The 20089-nt window shown below is 44.5% G+C and overlaps 1 protein-coding gene and 1 long non-coding RNA gene across 2 annotated transcripts in view; one reads left to right on the forward strand and one right to left on the reverse strand.

The window, feature by feature from the left end:
• STMN2 (stathmin 2) overlaps positions 1-20089 on the forward strand; it is a 179442-nt gene that overhangs the window by 118115 nt on the left and 41238 nt on the right. Inside the window, exon 3 of the mRNA XM_029591525.1 lies at positions 3156-3328. Within this exon, the coding sequence (XP_029447385.1) occupies positions 3156-3328 (173 nt within the window). The remainder of the gene's footprint in view (positions 1-3155; positions 3329-20089) is intronic.
• Positions 3183-5032, reverse strand: LOC115085465. The gene is made up of 3 exons (XR_003854853.1): positions 4928-5032; positions 4193-4272; positions 3183-3308 (listed from the first exon to the last, which is right to left on the reverse strand). It is a non-coding gene; the product is annotated as an uncharacterized LOC115085465 (long non-coding RNA).

Below are 20089 nucleotides of genomic sequence, written 5' to 3' on the forward strand. Positions count from 1 at the left end.
CGCGCAACCCGTCACATACAAATCTATGCCTGATTTTATAACATGTGTGCGCAGCCGCGCGCATGTTATAAAATCCGAGGTCGGCTAGCACAAGGGGGTGCACGCCGAGCCCTATGGGAGCCCCAATGGCTTTCCCTGTTCCCTTCGAGGCCGCTCTGAAATCGGAGCGGCCTCGGAGAGAACTTTCCTTCTGCCCCCCTCCCCCACACCTTCCCCTCCCTTCCCCTACCTAACCCCCCCCCTAACCTTTATTATACAAGCTGTGCCTGCCTCTGGGCAGGTAAAGGTTGCGCACGCCGGCACTGGGCCTAGAGGCCCTTCGGAGACCTCTGGCCACGCCCACACCCCGCCCCAGACCGCCCACGCCCCACCCCGGACATACGCGCGTCCCGGGGCTTGCGCACGTCGCCGAACCTATGCAAAATAGGCTCGGCACGTGTAGGGCTTTTAAAATCTGCCCCTAAATGCACTGCAATAAACAGGCAAGGGCTGGAAATTGGCATGCAAACAAATACAAAATAAATTATATATATTTTAATGTCTTAGTTTCAATTGTTATCTGGTCAGTACTGTAATTTGACAATGGACTTGCCTGTTGTTTGCTTTTATTGATTATCTATTGTTTACCCTGGTTATCAATTGGTCCTAATGGCAAATTAAAATCTCATAAGCAGAATAAACTACAAATAGTAGGATCAGCTGCTCAGGACTAATCACAGTATATTTCAAAATGAGACACAGTTTAGCATTTTCAAAAAAATGTGCTTCTTTCTGTAGGCAATGAATGGGAAAAAGTCCTTTTTGAATAAGGTCTAGAGTACTTTAAGAATAGACCTCACAAAATTTAAAGTGCAAAACTCCTTGCCATCTTCCATAGGTATTTTGATAAGTTTTAAATGCTTCATTTGATCAAAAAAGGTCATTAAATAAAATCTATGAAATAGGGAATGAAGGGTCACCATTGTAGTTTCCAAGAGCCTGAAATCATTATGATCTATGCAGGTGATGTCAATGCACAGAGGCCAGATGGACATGTATGATTGTGAGTGAGACACTAATATTAATTTGAAAAATGTAAGACATCTAATATATCTTCAGTTTGATGTTTTGGCCCTGAATAGGACCATCCTATTGAGGAACCAAACTGTTGGATTATGGAACCATTTATGGCCATTTTCTTCATAGACACAAAAATGGGAGAAACCCCTTACTCCATCTGGCCCTAAGGGGGTCATTTTTTAAAGCTAGCGCAAGCGAAAAGTCCCTTTTCGCGTGTGTTAGCTAAAAAGGGGCGGAGTCGGGGCAGCGTCTGCCCCATAAAAAGAGAAGTTGGGGTGGATGCCGCGAAGACAGCGTGGACGCGAAAAGGTAAGGAGCCTTTTCGCTGCCCATTTCGCGCCCAATAGCCCCATCTTTTATAATGGGGCTATTGGGTGCGAAAGCCGGCAGGGATCGCACCGCTTTCTGTAGTTCCTCCTTCTTGGTATCATAATGATATTAAGTAGGAGAAATCACAGAAAAGCTGTATTTTTTTTTGTTTTTCTGAGCATGGCTTGAGGTGCCTCAAAACTTAACACCAGCTCTGGGCTGGTGTTAATTTTTGAGAGTTAAAATGTGCACATTGGGGCAGATTTTAAAAGGGTTACTAGCATAAGTTACGCGTGTAACCCTTAAAAAAAAACCCTGCACGCGCCGAGCCTATTTTGCATAGGCTCGGTGGCGCACGCAAACCCCGGGACGCACGTAAGTCCCGGGGCTTTGCTAGGGGGGTGTGTCGGGGCAGCACGACGTTCGGGGCATTCTGGGGGCATTCCGGGGGGTGTGGTGCCGGTCTGGGGGCGTTCCGGGGGCGTGGCCAAGGCCTCCGGACCAGCCCCTGGGTCGGGTGATGGCGCGCCAGCGGGCCACCGGCGCGCGCGAGTTACGCCTGCTTCAGACAGGTGTAACTTTTGCGATAAAGGTAGGGGGGTTTAGATAGGGCTGGGGTGGGTGGGTTAGGTAGGGGAATGGAGGGGAAGGTGGGGGGAAGCAGAAGGAAAGTTCCCTCCGAAGCCACTCCGATTTCGGTCTCAGAGGGAACGGGCAGCGCGCGCAGGGCTCGGCGCGCACAAGGTGCACAAATGTGCACCCCCTTGCGCGCGCCGACCCCGGATTTTAAAAGATACGCATGGCTACATGCAGCTATGCGCATATCTATTGAAATCCACCGTACATTTGTTTGCACCTGATGTGCGAACAAAAGTACATGCTCGTGCTTTTTTTTAAAATGTACCCCATTGGGTGCACTTTTTTTTTACATCGAGGGTACTAGCTAATTATCTCATTAACATGGTATTTGCATGTGATGAGCACTATTAGTAAAGAGCCAGTATGGACGCATGTTTTGGACATGCTAATCCCAATATTGCATTGGGCGTATGCCTAGCATGTCCATAATGCACATCCAACCATGCATTTAGCAGCAAGCTGAGCTCAGTGCCCGAAATTGCATCGGCCCCATTGTTATTATGTAGAAACTCCACCACTGTTACGTGAACGGTGAAAGTCTACCATCTCTGTATAAAATAATATTACTTGATGTAATGGCCAAAATACAGAATGGTCATGAAAAAGGTAAATGGTAGACTTTCACTATTCACTTGTCAGTGGTGGGGTTTCCACATAACTTGCCCTGGTAACACCATGGTTTTCAAATTATCAACAATGCTTATGCATGAGATAAATTTGCTTAGATTAGAGATCCCCATTTTTGCAAATTTATCTCATGCATATTCATTATAGAAAGCCTGAAAATCCAACTGACTGCAGGGTTACCAATACAGGTTTGGGGCCTTTTATTCATGACTTTATGATGTCATTGACCACTCTGTAAGCAGCTGACTCTGTGGCATCAACTACATCTGACTGGTCACATATAAATTGCTGTATCAATGTATCAATATTCCAATAATAAATTAAGAAAATTATAGGACAATTACTATAAGGCTATTAAGTGAGTGCTGAAGTTTGTGTAATGACTGTTCAAATTCAAGTTTTAGATGAGGGTAAATAAATCCATTCATATATTCAAATGATTTGCCTGTATGTAATATCTCATTTTACTTTGCTATTTAGGAAAATGTTACATTTATCATCTTCAAATATTTATTCCTCAGATATGGAAGTTAAACAAATTAACAAAAGGGCTTCCGGCCAGGCCTTTGAACTGATTTTAAAGCCACCATCTCCTGTCTCAGAAGCACCACGAATTCTAGCCTCTCCAAAGAAGAAAGATGTTTCCCTGGAGGAGATCCAAAAGAAACTGGAAGCTGCAGAGGAAAGGAGAAAGGTAATAAATAGTATTTCTGTCTACTACATTGGTTCAGCTTAAGTTTTCTTACAGTTTTCATTTTTTAAAGCCTACCGTCACTTAGAGACCTCCAGAAGCTTACATACCCTCTATAAGAGATTCCACCAACATGCCATGCTTGTTGTCACCTAGTGAGACTTCATATGTCCCGACCCTTGATTTTACATATAAATAAGGAGTTTCATAGGAGGAGTTTAGAAAGGGCTACTGAGTGTGTACATCTTCTCGGTGGTACACGTTATAAAATAGCCTGGCCGCCAGCACAAGTGCGTGCATTTTTAAGGGTTCACATGCCTAGCTGCATAAATCGGGTTTCTACTGCATAAGTCAGGGTATTTTGTAACCAGCGTGCATCAACGCCATGACCAGTTTCACCAGTTTGTCCAGCAGTTCGCCCAGTCTAGAATTAGGTCCCCAAAATCCCCTTGGTTTAATAGCCTGCACTCCCCCTGTTCCCCAGACCCTTTAGATCTGTCAGAAACGGCTGGGGTTTATTTTTAAGTTACACTTCCCCCATAACAAGTAAATTTATAAGGCATTGGACCTGAGTGTATGCTCAAGTGAGTATTTACTTGCACATCTCTTGGCCCTGCCCAGAATGCCCACGTGCCACCCAGACCACGCCCAAACCATGCCCCCTTTTAAAACAGATGAGTTGTGTGCGCTGTGGGAGATAGATGGATGTAGGTGGCTTTTCAAATATGGCGGGCACGTATAAGCCCTACATGCATGTGTATTTCCTGATTTTGGCACGCGCCAAGTTTTTAAAATTCACCTTAAAGGTTCTTCTGCCAAATTAGCTAATTTAGTACTAGAGGTCATGATAGAATAGGGGTGGCCAACCTGTGGTTCGGAAGTCATGTGGATCTTTCATGTGCAAAATATAGCTCTTGGCCTCCTGGCCACATGGCAACCGAGCATCACTGTAGAGGACAAGAGTAGAGAGGCTGGAGCAGAAGCACACGCAAAAAAGCAGAGTAGAGAGCAACAGTTCAATATAGTCCCTCCCCTTGTTACTTCACAGTGCTACTAGTTACCAGAGAGACAAAAGGGAGGGGCTGGAGCAGGGATCAGATGCGGTTCTCTGCTCATCTTTTCTCTTCTTAACCCCTGGCTGTAGCCAGCAACAGTGGAAAACAGAAGTAGAGGGGGGGAGGGGGAGGCTGGAACTGACAAGACAGCAAAGAAGAGCAGTCAATTCCCTGCTCCAGACTTCCCCATCCTCACTCCCACCCCACCTGCTGACTGGAGTGGAGGGCTCTATTGTCTGGAGAAGAGGGGCTGGAGCAGGGGCAGACTGTAGGAAAATATCAGCCCAGGGGATTTTTTTTTTTTTAAACAGGCCCATGTGATTCAATGACTCCCAAAAAGCACACCAAGCTGACCCTAGAGAGGTACATTATGTGACCTGGAACACATACGCCTCTACTCCCAGACTTAACCCAAGAATCTCCAACACCAGGGATGCTCGCCCCTTCCCCAGTTTCACACCTACCTTCACCCAATCCTCAAATTCCTGCTTTAATCCCCCAATCCCCCACCCCAGTTTTTTTTGTTTTGCAGGTAACCTTAACTTACCTTCAGGTACATTCAGCTGCTGGGCTCTGCAGCACTTTCTTGTCCTGGTGATAGTGCAAGAGATGCAGTGTGATGGCGCCAGCCAGTCCTTCTCTCCTTCACAGCTTTTTTTTTTTTAATTAAACTTTACTGGATTCACTGAGGCCAAAAAAAAGCTCAATTTCTTGTCCCAAGGGCAGTGCTGTTTTCAGTCACAGTACTGCCTATCAGTGCTTGCACAACCTTATTTTCCCTTCTTCTGTCTCTGAGGCTAGAGGCAGACAGTTTCAACCTGATGGAAACAGAGCTCTGTTACTCCAGGACTGGTAATAGCCTGCTTTTTATTCTCCCTAGCAAGGGCCCTGAGGCTGATAGTTCATCCACTTAGTAAAAAAAAAAAAAAAAGGAGGTGGGAGAGACAGGAAGGTGGGCTGGGGCCAGGACACTGCAGCTCTGACTGGAGCATCAAAGAGAGGAAGGCCAAAGGCAGGCAGTGCTCTGACTGGAAAACAGAGCAGGGTTTAATTTTTTTTTTTCCAAAATGCAGCAAGCAGGGGTCACCAGGGTGCTGGCTTACCTGCAACAAGTACCAGTCTGCCTTTGCTCCCTCTAAAATTGAAGCCCAGCACACCTGCACGCAAAGACAAGGAGCTAACTACTAGAGATGTGAATCGTGTCCTCGATCGTCTTAACGATCGATTTCGGCTGGGAGGGGGAGGGAATCGTATTGTTGCCGTTTGGGGGGGTAAAATATCGTGAAAAATCGTGAAAAATCGAAAAAACGTAAAATCGCAAAACCGGCACATTAAAACCCCCTAAAACCCACCCCCGACCCTTTAAATTAAATCCCCCACCCTCCCGAAACCCCCCCCCAAATGACTTAAATAACCTGCGGGTCCAGTGGCGGTCCGGAACGGCAGCGGTCCGGAACGGGCTCCTGCTACTGAATCTTGTTGTCTTCAGCCGGCGCCATTTTCCAAAATGGCGCCGAAAAATGGCGGCGGCCATAGACGAACACGATTGGACGGCAGGAGGTCCTTCCGGACCCCCGCTGGACTTTTGGCAAGTCTTGTGGGGGTCAGGAGGCCCCCCCCAAGCTGGCCAAAAGTTCCTGGAGGTCCAGCGGGGGTCAGGGAGCGATTTCCCGCCGCGAATCGTTTTCGTACGGAAAATGGCGCCGGCAGGAGATCAACTGCAGGAGGTCATTCAGCGAGGGTTCCGGCGCCTCGCTGAACGACCTCCTGCAGTCGATCTCCTGCCGGCGCCATTTTCCGTACGAAAACGATTCGCGGCGGGAAATCGCTCCCTGACCCCCGCTGGACCTCCAGGAACTTTTGGCCAGCTTGGGGGGGCCTCCTGACCCCCACAAGACTTGCCAAAAGTCCAGCGGGGGTCCGGAAGGACCTCCTGCCGTCCAATCGTGTTCGTCTATGGCCGCCGCCATTTTTCGGCACCATTTTGGAAAATGGCGCCGGCTGAAGACAACAAGATTCAGTAGCAGGAGCCCGTTCCGGACCGCTGCCGTTCCGGACCGCCGCTGGACCTGCAGGTTATTTAAGTCATTTGGGGGGGTTCGGGAGGGTGGGGGATTTAATTTAAAGGGTCGGGGGTGGGTTTTAGGGGGTTTTAGTGTGCCGGCTCACGATTCTAACGATTTATAACGATAAATCGTTAGAATCTCTATTGTATTGTGTTCCATAACGGTTTAAGACGATATTAAAATTATCGGACGATAATTTTAATCGTCCTAAAACGATTCACATCCCTACTAACTACTAGTGCAGTTGAGCCACAAAGAAAGCAGCGAGTCTGAGAGGAAATGACACGTGACCAACCTAACCGGCTCACCAGGGCATGCCCAATCCCCCGATAGGCCAATCCGCCCCTGGACTGGAGTGTACACTGCCCCAGGTCCAGCAGCTCACTGTGTTCCCAAGTCTCTGGATTCAGCTGTCAGCACAGTGGAGGAGGGAATCACTCAGAACCCAGGGAAGGCCAGAATTATTTGTGGCAAGGGAAAAGGGATGAATTTTGAAAGGGGGTGAAGGGAGAAGGGGTGAATGTAGCTGATGAATACTTGGGAAGGAGTGCATGAATGTTGTGGGAGATGACTAATGTGAAAGCTTGAAGGAGAAGTGGTGCAAGATGGGGTGAATGCTTCTGGGGGTGGTAATGAGTAAAGGAGAGGAGTAGCACAAGGAAGACTATGCTGTGGGGGGAGATGAAGGTGGGTTGAATATTGTTTCCCTCTGCATTTCCCTTAAGTCAGCATTGCAAATTGGACTGTCTACCATCTTATTCTTCCCAAACTCCATGCTGCCACCTATTCTGCAATAGGTGTGACTGGGGTCAGGGCTTGGGTGGGGGAAACAGAGTGAGACAAGGAGGGCTGAAATAGGCTGTAGAGTTTAAAAATGGATCAAGGGATGATCCAGGAAACTACAGACCAATGAGTCTGACGATTGAGTCAGGCAAAATGGTAGAAACTATCATAAAGAAGAAAATTGCTAAACAATAGGCATAGTTTAATGGGGCAAATCCAACATGGATTGAGCCAAAGGAAGTCTTGCCTCACCAATCTGCTACATTTTTTTGAGGAAGTAAATAATTATGTGGACAAAGGTGAGCCAGTTGATATAGTGTATGTGCATTTCCAGAAAGCATTTGATAAAGTCCCTCATCCATTGTACCCTAAAGACTGGAGGGTGGCGAATGTAACCCCCAATATATGAAAAAGGCTCCAGCAGCGATCTGGGAAACTGCAGACCATTGAGCCTGACTTCAGTGCCAGGAAAAATAGTGGAAAGTGTTCTAAACATCAAAATCACAGAACATATAGAAAGACATGGTTTAATGGAACAAAGTCAGCATGGCTTTACCCAGGGCAAGTCTTGCCTCACAAATCTGCTTCACTTTTTTGAAGGGGTTAATAAACATGTGGATGAAGGTGAACCGGTAGATGTAGTGTATTTGGATTTTCAGAAGGCATTTGACAAAGTTTTTCATGAGAGGCTTCTAGGAAAAGTCACGGGATAGGTAGGGATGTCCTTTCGTGGATTACAAACTGGTTAAAAGACAGGGAACAGAGAGTAGGATTAAATGGACAATTTTCTAAGTGGAGGGGGTGAGCAGTGGAATGGCTCAGGGATCTGTACTGGGAGCTATGCTTTTCAATATATTTATAAATGATCTGGAAAGGAATACGTTGAGTGAGGTAATCAAATTTGCAGATGATACAAAATTATTCAGAGTAGTTAAATCACAAGCAGATTGTGATAAATTGCAGGAGGATCTTGTAAGACTGGAGAATTGGGCATGCAAATGGCAGATGAAATTTAATGTAGATAAGTGCAAGGTGATGCATATAGGGAAAAATAACCCATGCTATAGGTACTCGATGTTAGGTTCCATATTAGGAGCTATCACCCAGGAAAGAGATCTAGGCGTCATAGTGGATAATACATTGAAATTGTTGGCTCAGTGTTTTGCGGCAGTCAAAAAAGCAAACAGAATGTTAGGACTTTTTAGGAAGGGAATGGTGAATAAAATGGAAAATGTCATAATGTCTCTGTATCATCTCATGGTGAGACCACACCTTGAATACTGTGTACAATTCTGGTCACTGTATCTCCAAAAAGATATAGTTGTGATGAAGAAGATACAGAGAAGGGCAACCAAAATCATAAAGGGGATGGAACAGCTCCCCTATAAGGAAAGATTAAAGAGATTAGCTTGGAGAAGAGACGGCTGAGGGGGGATATGATACAGGTGTTTAAAATCATGAGAGGTCTAGAACGGGTAAATGTGAATCGGTTATTTACTCTTTCGGATAATAGAAGGACTAGGGGGCACGCCATGAAGTTAGCATGTAGCACATTTAAAACTAATCAGAGAAAGTTCTTTTTCACTCAACATACAATTAAATTCTGGAATTTGTTGCCAGGGATGTGGTTAAGTGCAGTTAGTATAGTTGTCTTTAAAAAAAGGTTTGGATAAGTTCTTAGAAAAGTCCATTACCTGCTTTTAATCAAGTTGACTTAGAAAATAGCCACTGCTATTACTAGCATCAGTAGCATGGGATAGACTTAGTTTTTGGGTATTTGCCAGGTACTTATAGCCTGGATTGACCACTGTTAGAAACAGGATGCTGGGCTTGATGGACCCTTGGTCTGACCCAGTATAGTATGTTCTTATGTTTTTATGTTCTTATAAGCGACTTCATGGGAAATTAAAACGACATGGGATAGAGGGTAGTGTTCTGTGGACTGAGAACTGGATAGAAAACAGTGAGTAGAGCTAAATGGTAAGTTTTCCCAATGGAAAAATGTGAGTAGTGGAGTGCCCTAGGGATCTTTTCTGAGAGCACTGCTTGTTAATATATTTATAAACAACCTGGAAATGGGAACAACGAGTGAGATGATCAAATTTGCTGATTACACATAATTATTCAAAGTTGTTAAATCACAAGAGGATTGTGAGAACTTGCAAGAAGAGCTTGCAAAACTGGGAGACTGGGCATGCAAATTACAAATTAAAATTAACATGGACAAGTGCAAAGTGATGCACTTAGGGAAGAGCAACACATATTATACATACACAATGCAAGGTTAAACATTAGGAATCATCATTCAGGAAAAGGTTCTAGGCGTCATTGTTGATGATACATTGAAATCTTCTGCCCAGTGTGGAGCAGCAGCCAAGAAAGCAAATAGAATGCTAGGAATTATTAGGAAAGGCATGCAGAATTGCTCCATGGTATGAGCTTATCTTAAGTACTGTGTGCAATTCTGGTCATCACATCTCAAAAAAGATATAGCAGAATATGAAATGGTACAGAGAAGGATGACCGAAATGATAAAGGGGATTGAACAATTCCCTTATGAGGAAAGGCTAAAAAGATTAAGACTCTTCAGCCTGGAGAAGAGATGACTGAGGGGAGATATGATAGAGGTATATAAAATAATGAGTGGAATGGAACAATTGTTTACTCTTTCAAAATTTACAAACACTAGGGACAAGCAATGAAGTTACTAGGCAATATATTTAAAACTAATAAGAGAAAATGTTTCTTTACTCAATACTTAACTAAGCTCTGGAATTCATTGGCAGAGGATGTGGTGAAATCTATTACTGTAAATGCATTTAAAAAAAGTTTAGACAAGTTCCTGGAGGAAAAGTTCATAAACCATTATTAAGGCAGAGATGCAGAAGTCCACTTCTTGTCCCTGGGATAAGCAGCAAGGAATCTATCTACCCTTTGGGATCCTGATAGGTACTTATGACCTGGATTGGCCACTGTTGGAAACTGAATACTAGGCTTGATGGACCTTTGGTCTGAGCCAGTAAGGCAAACCTTATGTACTTATGAAAGCCATGTGGGGGGAGAGGAGGGAACTTGAGAAAGCCACGGATGGGATAAATGGGTTAAAAAATGGGGAAAGGCAGTAGAGGGGTGTGAAAAAGCCAGGTGCAAGAAAGTCAGTCTTGATGATTGGCAGAGTTGGTAATAGTGTGAGTGAGAGCCAGAAGATGAGGGAGGGTAAGGATGGGTGACAGAGAGAAATAAGTAATGAAGATGGAACGGATGGTGAGATAGAATTAGGGAAAGAGGAGAGGGAAAGTAACAGAGCCAAAAGGGGTGGTGGAACTGGATGACAGAACAAAAACTAGAGATGTGATGGTGTGGTTGGAGGGAGAAAGCAAAAGACGATAATTAGAAGGGGAAATTAGGAGGAGAAATGATTTGGAAGAAGGTCACAGGAGGGCACTGCAAGAGAGTGTGAATGTTTCTAGGGGTTAATATTAGGAAAGAGGGTTGGGTATGTGAGACCAAAAGGGGTGATGGCAGATGGTGTATGTAAAAGAACCAGAGAGAGCACTGGAGGGAAAGAGGTTTTAGGGAAAAAGAAAGAGATTAAGAGGGATGTGGGAAAGAGAAGAGAGAAAGAGGAGATGAGTACAAGGGAGATACTGGTGGTGGGAGGAGAGTAAGAAGGGGAAAACTAACACAAGGGGTGGGGAAGGATATGTTAATGTTGGGACCCTTGAGCCCGTGTCATCATTCTTTGGGATTTGGGAATATTATGCTGGGAATGCCAAGAGAGAGACTGATGTGGCAGCTGAGAGATAGGGATGTGCAGCAGGGACAGATTCGTCCGATTCGGTATTCGTATTCGTCGGGATCCAAATCCGTTGCATCTGTTTTCGGGGGACCCCGATTCGTCCATTAGTTACATATGATATTCGTTTCCCATTAAAGTTAAAAAAAACCCCATCCCAACCCTTTAAATTTAACTACAACCCCCACCCTCCTGACCCCCCCCCCCCCAAGACTTGCCAAATGTCCCTAGAGGTCCAGCGGGGGTCCTGGAGTGATCTCCTGCACTCAGGCCATTGGCTAACGGTATTCAAAATGGCGCCAATAGCCTTTGCCCTTACTATGTCACAGGGGCTACCGGTGCCTTTGGTCGGCCCCTGTCACATGGTAGCAAGATGGCACCAGCCGTCCATTGCTCCTACCATATGACAGGGGCCGACCAATGGCACCAGTATCCCCTATGACATAGTAAGGGCAAAGGCTATCGGCGCCATTTTGAATACTGGCAGCCGATGGCCCGAGTGCAGGAGATCGCTCCAGGACCTCTGCTGGACCACCAGGGACTTTTGGCAAGTCTTGGGAGGGTCAGGAGGGTGGGGGTTTTATTTGTTAATGATACGTTGCATACGAGGGGGTTTGCCATATGTTTCTGAACCCCACAAATGCAATGAATAGGAACCTATATGTTGCGGATTGCGCATAAATTCAAAACGAATGCACATCCCTACTGAGAGAAATATTGGAGACAAGAGAGAGAGCAAGAGAAGGACAAACATGGGGAAAGCATGGTGGGAGAGAGAAGGATGTTGATTATAAACAGATGGGGACAGGTTGGGAGGATTGAGAAGGATTGGTGGGAAAAGGATGGGGAATTGAGCGAGAGACTGGAGGAAGAATTGAGAGATTGGGGAGGTCAGAATGGGATTGAGAGAGTGAAACTAGAAGGGACAGGGTAGGGTAACTGAGAGACTGGGGACAGAATGGTATAGAGAAAGAGACTGATGGGGACGGGGTGAGGAAATTGACATACTGGTAGGAGAATTGGGAGAGACTGGTAGAAACAGGTTGGGGGAATTGAGAGAGAGAGACTGGTGGTAAAATTGAGAGATTAAGGGGGACAGGATGGGATTGAGAGAAAGAAGCATATGGGAACTGTGTAGGTAGATAGAGAGAGAGATACTGTTGGAAGGAGAAACATCCCCTTCCTCCCCAAACTCTTCCTCTTTTTAAAACATGAGATTATTTTTTTATTGTACATTCTGATTCCTTGGCTCTTGGTGTGTGAAAGATCAGCCACGTCTGTGGAGCACACCTATCTGGCATGATGACATTAAAATGGTCACTATCTGGAAAACATGGACAAAGCAAAGACGAAAACTGAGCATAGAGAGAATTGTTGAACCACAGTTATCAATTTTCATATCTACCGATTAGACTGCTTCTGATGATGATGATGATGATGATGAATTTGCCCAGAAAAACATATGCCCCCTCATTTGCTTTCTATGAGTTCAATTTTATAACAGTGCATTTAGGGCTGAAGTTTGCGTGTACAAAATACACACAAACTTCAGTCCTAATTTTCAAAGCAGACTTGCATGCATATGTGCATTTGAAAATGCATATATATGGTGATTCCTTTTTCTTGAACTAACAATACATTTCTTGACTAGTTTACGAGAGCTAATGCACTCTTCCTCATGTCAGAATTTGCATAAATAAAACATGATACATACCAAAAAATATAAAGCAGTATGGCTACCATAAGTGAATCATTAAAGGCTGTACAATAATAAGATGAACAGTAAGGAAGAAAATATTAGCTCTCAAAAGCTAGTCAGGAAATGCATTAACAAGGTCATTCATCAAAATGCATACTGAGCTGTTCGTACATCTTGCTGTGCATGTAAATCTGGCCCCCAAACCCTAGACCACCACCAAAACCTCACCTCAGGTTACTAGTAGACCCTAATATAAGAGCCTTAAAAAGAGTCTCTCTCTCTCTCTCTCTCTCTCTCTCTCTCTCTCTCTCTCCAGCCCAAAACAAGGAAATGCACATCACAGGTGTGATAAATTTAATGTGTACTGCAGTAAAATACCTATGCAAACCACTAAATTAGAACATATTGTGGTAACTCAGAATTTACCCTAACCATGCCCTTTCTTTTATCACAGGTGCTATTCATGCAAAATTTATAGCAAAATGTTGAATCTAAGCCTAAGTTAGTCCAATAAAAAGGTATCACCTTGTATATTTTTTTCTGTTTCTTAAATTTGCTAACCTTTATTACTGTGCATTCAAGTAGATTATCATGACGACCAAGCTATGTTATCCAGTCATCTTAGAGTCTTTCATTTTTATTATATGCTTAATGATTTACATTTTGGATGAGAGAGTCTTCGGCACAGTTGCTGAATATTTACAGGAATAATTATGTAGTAGCAGTGTAGGATTAAAAAACCTTGTAAGCCTAGAAAAAGGCCACAGTTAATAGCAGAACAAGACTTAAAACCTACAAGAAAGACCTCTCCATGCTCTAAGTCTTGAGTATGACTCCTTCCATGACATTCTATCGTTGCTAAGGATCACACCAGGTTGTGTGTAATATTATTTATTTATTTGTTTGTTTGTTTGTTTGTTTGTTTATTTATTTATTTAAAGGTTTTTTTTATACCGGTATTAGTGGGGACATCATACCGGTTCACATTTGAACATTATAGTATAACATTATTATATTATATCATTATAATATTATAGTATAACATACTAAAACAAAATGAGAGAAAGAGGCTGAGGCACTAAACCTGGCAGGAAATGAGATATTATTTAAAAATATTCACTGGTCATTTGAAATATCTCTAGCATAGGAGTATTTACTTTGTTGTTCCACATGTTTCCAATAAACATTTTCAATTTGGCAGATGCTGGAAAATATTAAGGAACTGCTTCCTTGTACTTCTATTCACCTTGTATTAAAATGTCTGTGCATTGCTTATATGGAGGCCATCATCTGTTCTTGGGTTTGTAAAGTCAACCCAAAATCAGATACTATCCATTGTCAACATATAGTAAAACAGAGTCTTACCACATTCATCTTTTAATTACGAAAGACAGCTAAAGAGAATTGTCTATTAGGAAAAAAAATAATGATTTGATTTCACTGTACTTTGATATGAAAATGCACTGTGCTAATTAGATGTATATGTTTATGTTTATTGAGCATTTATGAGTCACCCATACCAAGGCCCTGGGTGACAGACAAATGTCCAATCATAATAGAACAATGTCTAATATCGCAACAAAACAAGTGTAGCCCTAAAACCAATGCGAACAAATATTATACCTGAAAATTAATGTGTTGGAAATGGACAAAATAAACTTTTTAACAAAAAAATACTCTCCACAGAGAATCTACGATATATAAAAAATTATTAAAGAATGGGTTGATAGTTTCATATAAAATTAGCAACCGTTACCTACCCGATTATCTGGTTAATTTTTTTATATATTGTAGAGAATATTTTTTCATTAAAAAGTTTATTTTGTCCATTTCCAACACATCAATTATAATAGAATACATTCAGGCATAAGACACCTCACACATCTCAAATATGAACACAGATAAAAAAGTAAAATGATCAGCAACTAGAGTGGCCTGATGCCAGACATTAAAACCATTTACATGCTACTAGAATGCCTGCAGGAACATTCATTTCAATGACCGATTTTCACTATCTATTTTCCAGAGATTCAGAAAGATTTCTTCCTTACAGTTTTGCATTTTATCTATTTTTTACCATCTTTCCAATTATTTTTGATCTGTCTGATTTCTCAGACTGAAGTTTAGTTCAAAACATTGGCAAACCGTCCACTTAAGTGCAAATAACTATCATTTGGTTACTGTTTAATAACATTTCATTATCAGCTCATTCGTGCTGGCCTCAGAATCAAAAGTGTGTGTATTGAAATGAATTACCCAGTCTGGTTTTCAATGATCGGGGAGGTGTAAGGACTCATCAGAATAAAGGAGGATTGATGATGGTATACTAGAAAAACAGAGCTGATAAATTTGAGTAAACTAGGCTGGGTCATTATTTTTAAGGCACCCTGAAAAACTGGAATGGGCATAGTCAAACTTGGACAAGGGTTATTGTTTTGTATTTTGATGGATAACATTTACACTTGGTTTATGTTGTTAAAGGTACCCTGTTTAAAATGATTGTAAATGTGTATTCATCAGAATTATGCCTTCTGTTCCTGCCCCTCCCCTAAAAATAACTTATTAAATATCTAGATATGTGTTACTATGTTTTAGTAGAATATTCCATTTTTATGAAAGAATGACTATCTACCTTATAAATGGCCTGTGACCGACGGCCCGCAAATGCGCAGTAGAGCGCAGCTCTACTGCGCATGTGCGGGCAAGGATGTCGATCAGAAAAAAAAATGGCGGTGGGGCCGCAGGAGCGGGAGGAGAAGCAGCGGCGCCGCGCGCCGCGCGCGGTGCCGCTGCTTCTCCTCCCAGATCTGCCGGCAGATCTCGGGGGGGGGGGTGTCACTCCCGCGCCCCCCCCACCGAGATCTGCCGGCAGGAGCGGGAGGAGAAGTAGCGGCACCGCGCGCGCGCGGTGCCGCTACTTCTCCTCCCCAGATCTGCCGGCAGATCTCGGGGGGGTCACTGCCGCGCGCGCGGGAGTGACCCCCCCGAGATCTGCCGGCAGGAGCGGGAGGAGTTAATGGAGCCGGGTGAGGGTTGCGGGAAGTCGCGCTTACGGCGCCGGGAGGAAATGGAGGTGGGTGAAGGGAGGGACTGAGTGGGAGGGAGGGAGAGGGGGACTGAGTGAGTGGGAGGGAGGGAGAGGGGGACTGAGTGAGTGGGAGGGAGGGAGAGGGGGACTGAGTGAGTGGGAGGGAGGGAGAGGGGGGACTGAGTGGGAGGGAGTGAGGGAGAGGGGGGGACTGAGTGAGAGGAGAGGGAGGGTGGGGAGGAGTGGGGGAGGGGGGTGGTGAAGAGTGAGGGGAGAGAGAATGAGGGGGAGGTGAGAGACAGAGGGATGTAGCCCGTTTTAACGGGCTTTACGGCTTGTTATATAGAAAGGGGAGAAGAGACAAGCCAAGTACAGAAGTTTATTTCATTTCAGTATCAGAGTAACTTGTTCCACGGATACAACATATCAATATTATTATTATTATTATTCATAATAATAATTTGTGTAGCATTACTAGGCATACACATACTATACGGATACATATGAGAGACAGAAGCTCACAATTTAATCAAAACCGACAGATAAGACACCCAGATAAAAGCAAATAAGAGGCTTATCAATAGCAGAGGTCTTCTATCTGTTACGCCCACCGGCCGCAGCCAACCGGGGCTGACTCAACTCACCTCATGTCATGCTTGGCCCTTTACTCCCGGAACTCTCGCAGCCGCAGCCAGTCACTGCCGCTGTGTTCCTTCTGGCTCCCTGTGCTCCACATGGCCCTGTGCTCCACGTACGCCGCTGACCAGCGTTCCGACCCTGGGCCTCCCTAGGCGCGCGTGCGCCATCTGTCCTCCCTTTAAAGGGCCAATGGCGGGAACTTCAGGCTTGTCCCAGGTTGATGACATCCTGGCCCAGGATATTTAAGGACTACTTCTCTCCACCAGTAACTGACTTGGCAATGAGTTCCCTGGTTCCTAACTGGTGCTTGCTCCAGTTATCCGGACCTGTTGTTCCTGCTCTACAGATTCCTGCTCTGCTCGTCAGAATCCTGTCACTGCACTCCCGCTCCTCGGGTTCTGGCTCAGCGCTTCTACATTTGGGACCCTGCCTCAGCGCCCCACTCCTCAGGGTTCTGGCTCAGCGCTTCTACATCTGGGACCCTGCCTCGGCACCCTGCTCCTCGGGGCCTGCCTCTGCACTTCCATGCCTTGGGGCCTGCCTCAGTGCTCCTACTTCTGGGTCCCTGCCTTGGCGCCCGCTCCTTGGGGCTTGGCTCAGCGCTTCTACATCTGGGACCCTGCCTCTGCACTCCCACGCCTCGGGGCCTGCCTCAGCACTTGTACATCTGGGACCTGGCTCAGCACTGCTACATCACAAGACCCTGTCACAGCGCTTCCGCCCCTCAGGGCCTGGGTCAGAGCTTCTACATCACGAAAAGCTGTCTTTTTGCTCCCTCTCAGGACCTGTCTCAGCACCTCTACATTTCAGGACTGTGTATCTGTGTCCCCACTCCTCGGAGTATCTCTCAGAGCTTCTGCTTCACAGGTTCCTGCTACTGCACTGCCGCACCTCAGGCAGTGCCTCAGCACTTCTACTCCACTAGAATCTGTCACAGCAGATTCCCTGCTCAGGGCCTGTTTCAACATACTATTACTCAGGCCTCTGCTCCTGCACTTCCTTTCCACAGGGCCTGCCCCACGTGGTCCTGCTCTACTGTAACCGAAACTGCTGTAGCATCTCATCCCTTGAGGCCTTCTCCCTCTCTCTCCTTGAGAGAACCTCGACCTTGGACTGAATCTGACCTTTCTGACACGCCCTGCTTCCAGCCGCCTGTTTCCTCCGGGACCAGCTACACAGAGGCCCACCTAAGACCAGCCGGCCCCAAGGGCTCAACCTGTGGGGAACGAGGGCTGGTACTGGCGAAGCCCCTGTTTGCCTCTATTCCCAGCCAGCCTCACCTCCCGACAGTGGGGAGCTGCGGGGCTCAACCACGTCGGTAGGGTCAACCCCACCTCGGGGCAAGGGTCCACAATTCCTAACACTATCGGTCCCAGAAAATAAAGTCACTGGATACATTTTTGCAACAACATAGATACCAAACAGTATGAAAAATTAATAGCTAGAGCCCATTAACATATCAACAACCCACTACTATAAGCATTTCAAATAGTAGAGACAATAGAAGTTAATTATCATATATTCATATATCAGTGACATTAGGATTTTAAAGCTCAAGGGAGTTTTTGATATTTGTATTAGCAGATGTTTTACAGCTACTCAAAAATAATTTGTTGCATTTAGCACAATTGCAGGGCCATTTGATTTTGAAGTTAAATATTTTGCATATCCATTTTGGTTCAAGGTCAAGGAACAGTTTGCTCTGGAATTTGTTGCCAGAGGATGTGGTTAGTGCAGTTAGTGTAGCTGGGTTCAAAAAAGGTTTGGATAAGTTCTTGGAGGAGAAGTCCATTAATGGCTATTAATCAATTGTACTTAGGGAATAGCCACTGCTATTAATTGCATCAGTAGCATGGGATCTTCTTAGTGTTTGGATAATTGCCAGGTTCTTGTGGCCTGGTTTGGCCACTGTTGGAAACAGGATGCTGGGCTTGATGGACCCTTGGTCTGACCCAGCATGGCAATTTCTTATGTTCTTATGGTTCCAGTTTTGCCACATTGCATCTATACTTCTTTATTTCCCAAATCTGGAAGAAAAGCTGAACTACAGCTTAAGGAGAAGGCAAGGAGCAATAACAGAAAAAGCTCTGCCTGGCCCTGATGAGATGAAGCCATCTGGCTATGCCTATGAAAGGAAGTTGTAAAAGTCAAAGATGTTTCTCCTTTATCTCTGCCTCCCGAACATATAGCTGACTGCACTTGGTTTATTATGAAATATTTCTTGCTGCTTTCAGTCCTCCAGCTTTCAGAACATGTAGCAGCACTTTCCGTCTAATGACATTATCCCAATTGAATTTAGTTGCTGGAGGTAATAAAAGCAGTAATTTCTTGCCAGAGGTGAAGCTTGATCTTATCAAGGAGAGTTGAGGGAAAGCAATCAAGAACTGATTTACAGTATAGTATATTTTAACTCCAGTCTTGATGTTTTTAAAGAAACCCCACAGGATAAGAACTTTCTTACTTTCATTTTTTGCCTATTTCAGGTCAATCAAGACCTTAAGGAAAGTTTGGTATGTTCTTCGTTCTTGCCCAGTACTACTGGCAGCAGTCAAGATATTTGTGCAATAGAATTGTTTAATGTAATTTTTAAAATATACAAATATCAAAACAAAGTACTGCTGGAAACCCTGCAGGCATGGAAATGAAGATTGGTGTAGTAGGAATGGTTTATATTCCTGCTGCTCTATGGGCTTTGGCTCTCCTGCATGGCATTCACCTGATCTGATACATTTTTTTATTAACCATATTTAATTTTTTAATTTCCTCCCAAATTGTTTCATTACTTTACATCCATGTTATACTCAACTTTGAATTGTAATACAAAAAAAATCTCATTATGCAAAGAAAATGTGATATTTGGTTTTGGAAGACCTTCCAAAGTGCTGCTCCAGCCCTCTGGAACTCTCTACCACCAAATATCTAACAAAGCTACTGTAATATCCAGAAAACTACTGAAAATGTGTCTCGTCCAAACAGCATTTGGCCCACAGCAGTAACTCAGGGTATAACCTAAATTCTCTGCAAATGACCACTTCACCTTATCAGGAACGCTCTGAGAGTAAAACCTAAGCACTCTGCAAATGACTACTACACCTTACCAGCTCCCTCTCATGATCACCCAACCTCTGCAAATCCACAACATCTAGTATTTTGACTACAGCTGGCTTCCTCTTTCCCCCTCCTCCCATCACAACTCCTGATATAGTGGCACCTCTACATTCCCCTTTTGCTGAGATATGGACATGATGCAACTGAACTGCAAGGAAAATGGGGAGGAGAAGAAGCATTATGGGCCATCTTAAAAAAAGATGACAGTACATCCATTTTTACTGGAGTGGTGTACAGGCCTCTGACTCAGATGGAAGAACTAGACAGAGATCTGATCAAAGACATTATAAAGGTGGGAAAGAAGGGAGAAGTGTTGATTGTTGGTGATTTTAATCTGCCAGACGTGGACTGGACTTTTCCTTCTGCAGAATACAGAAGTAGAGAGATAGTGGATGCCCAACAAGGGGCTCTATTCAAACAAATGGTAATGGAACCCACGAGGGAGGGAGTTTTACTTGACCTAGTGCTCACTAACGGGGATAATGTTTCTAATGTCCCGGTGGGTGCCTACTTCAGTACCAGTGATCATCTAACTGTATGGTTTGATAATGCAAACTGGATCTGGAGAAGTGTCACAAAGACCCGAGTTT

The sequence above is a fragment of the Rhinatrema bivittatum genome, chromosome 2 (assembly GCF_901001135.1).
Source record: "Rhinatrema bivittatum chromosome 2, aRhiBiv1.1, whole genome shotgun sequence".
Lineage (NCBI taxonomy): Eukaryota > Metazoa > Chordata > Amphibia > Gymnophiona > Rhinatrematidae > Rhinatrema > Rhinatrema bivittatum.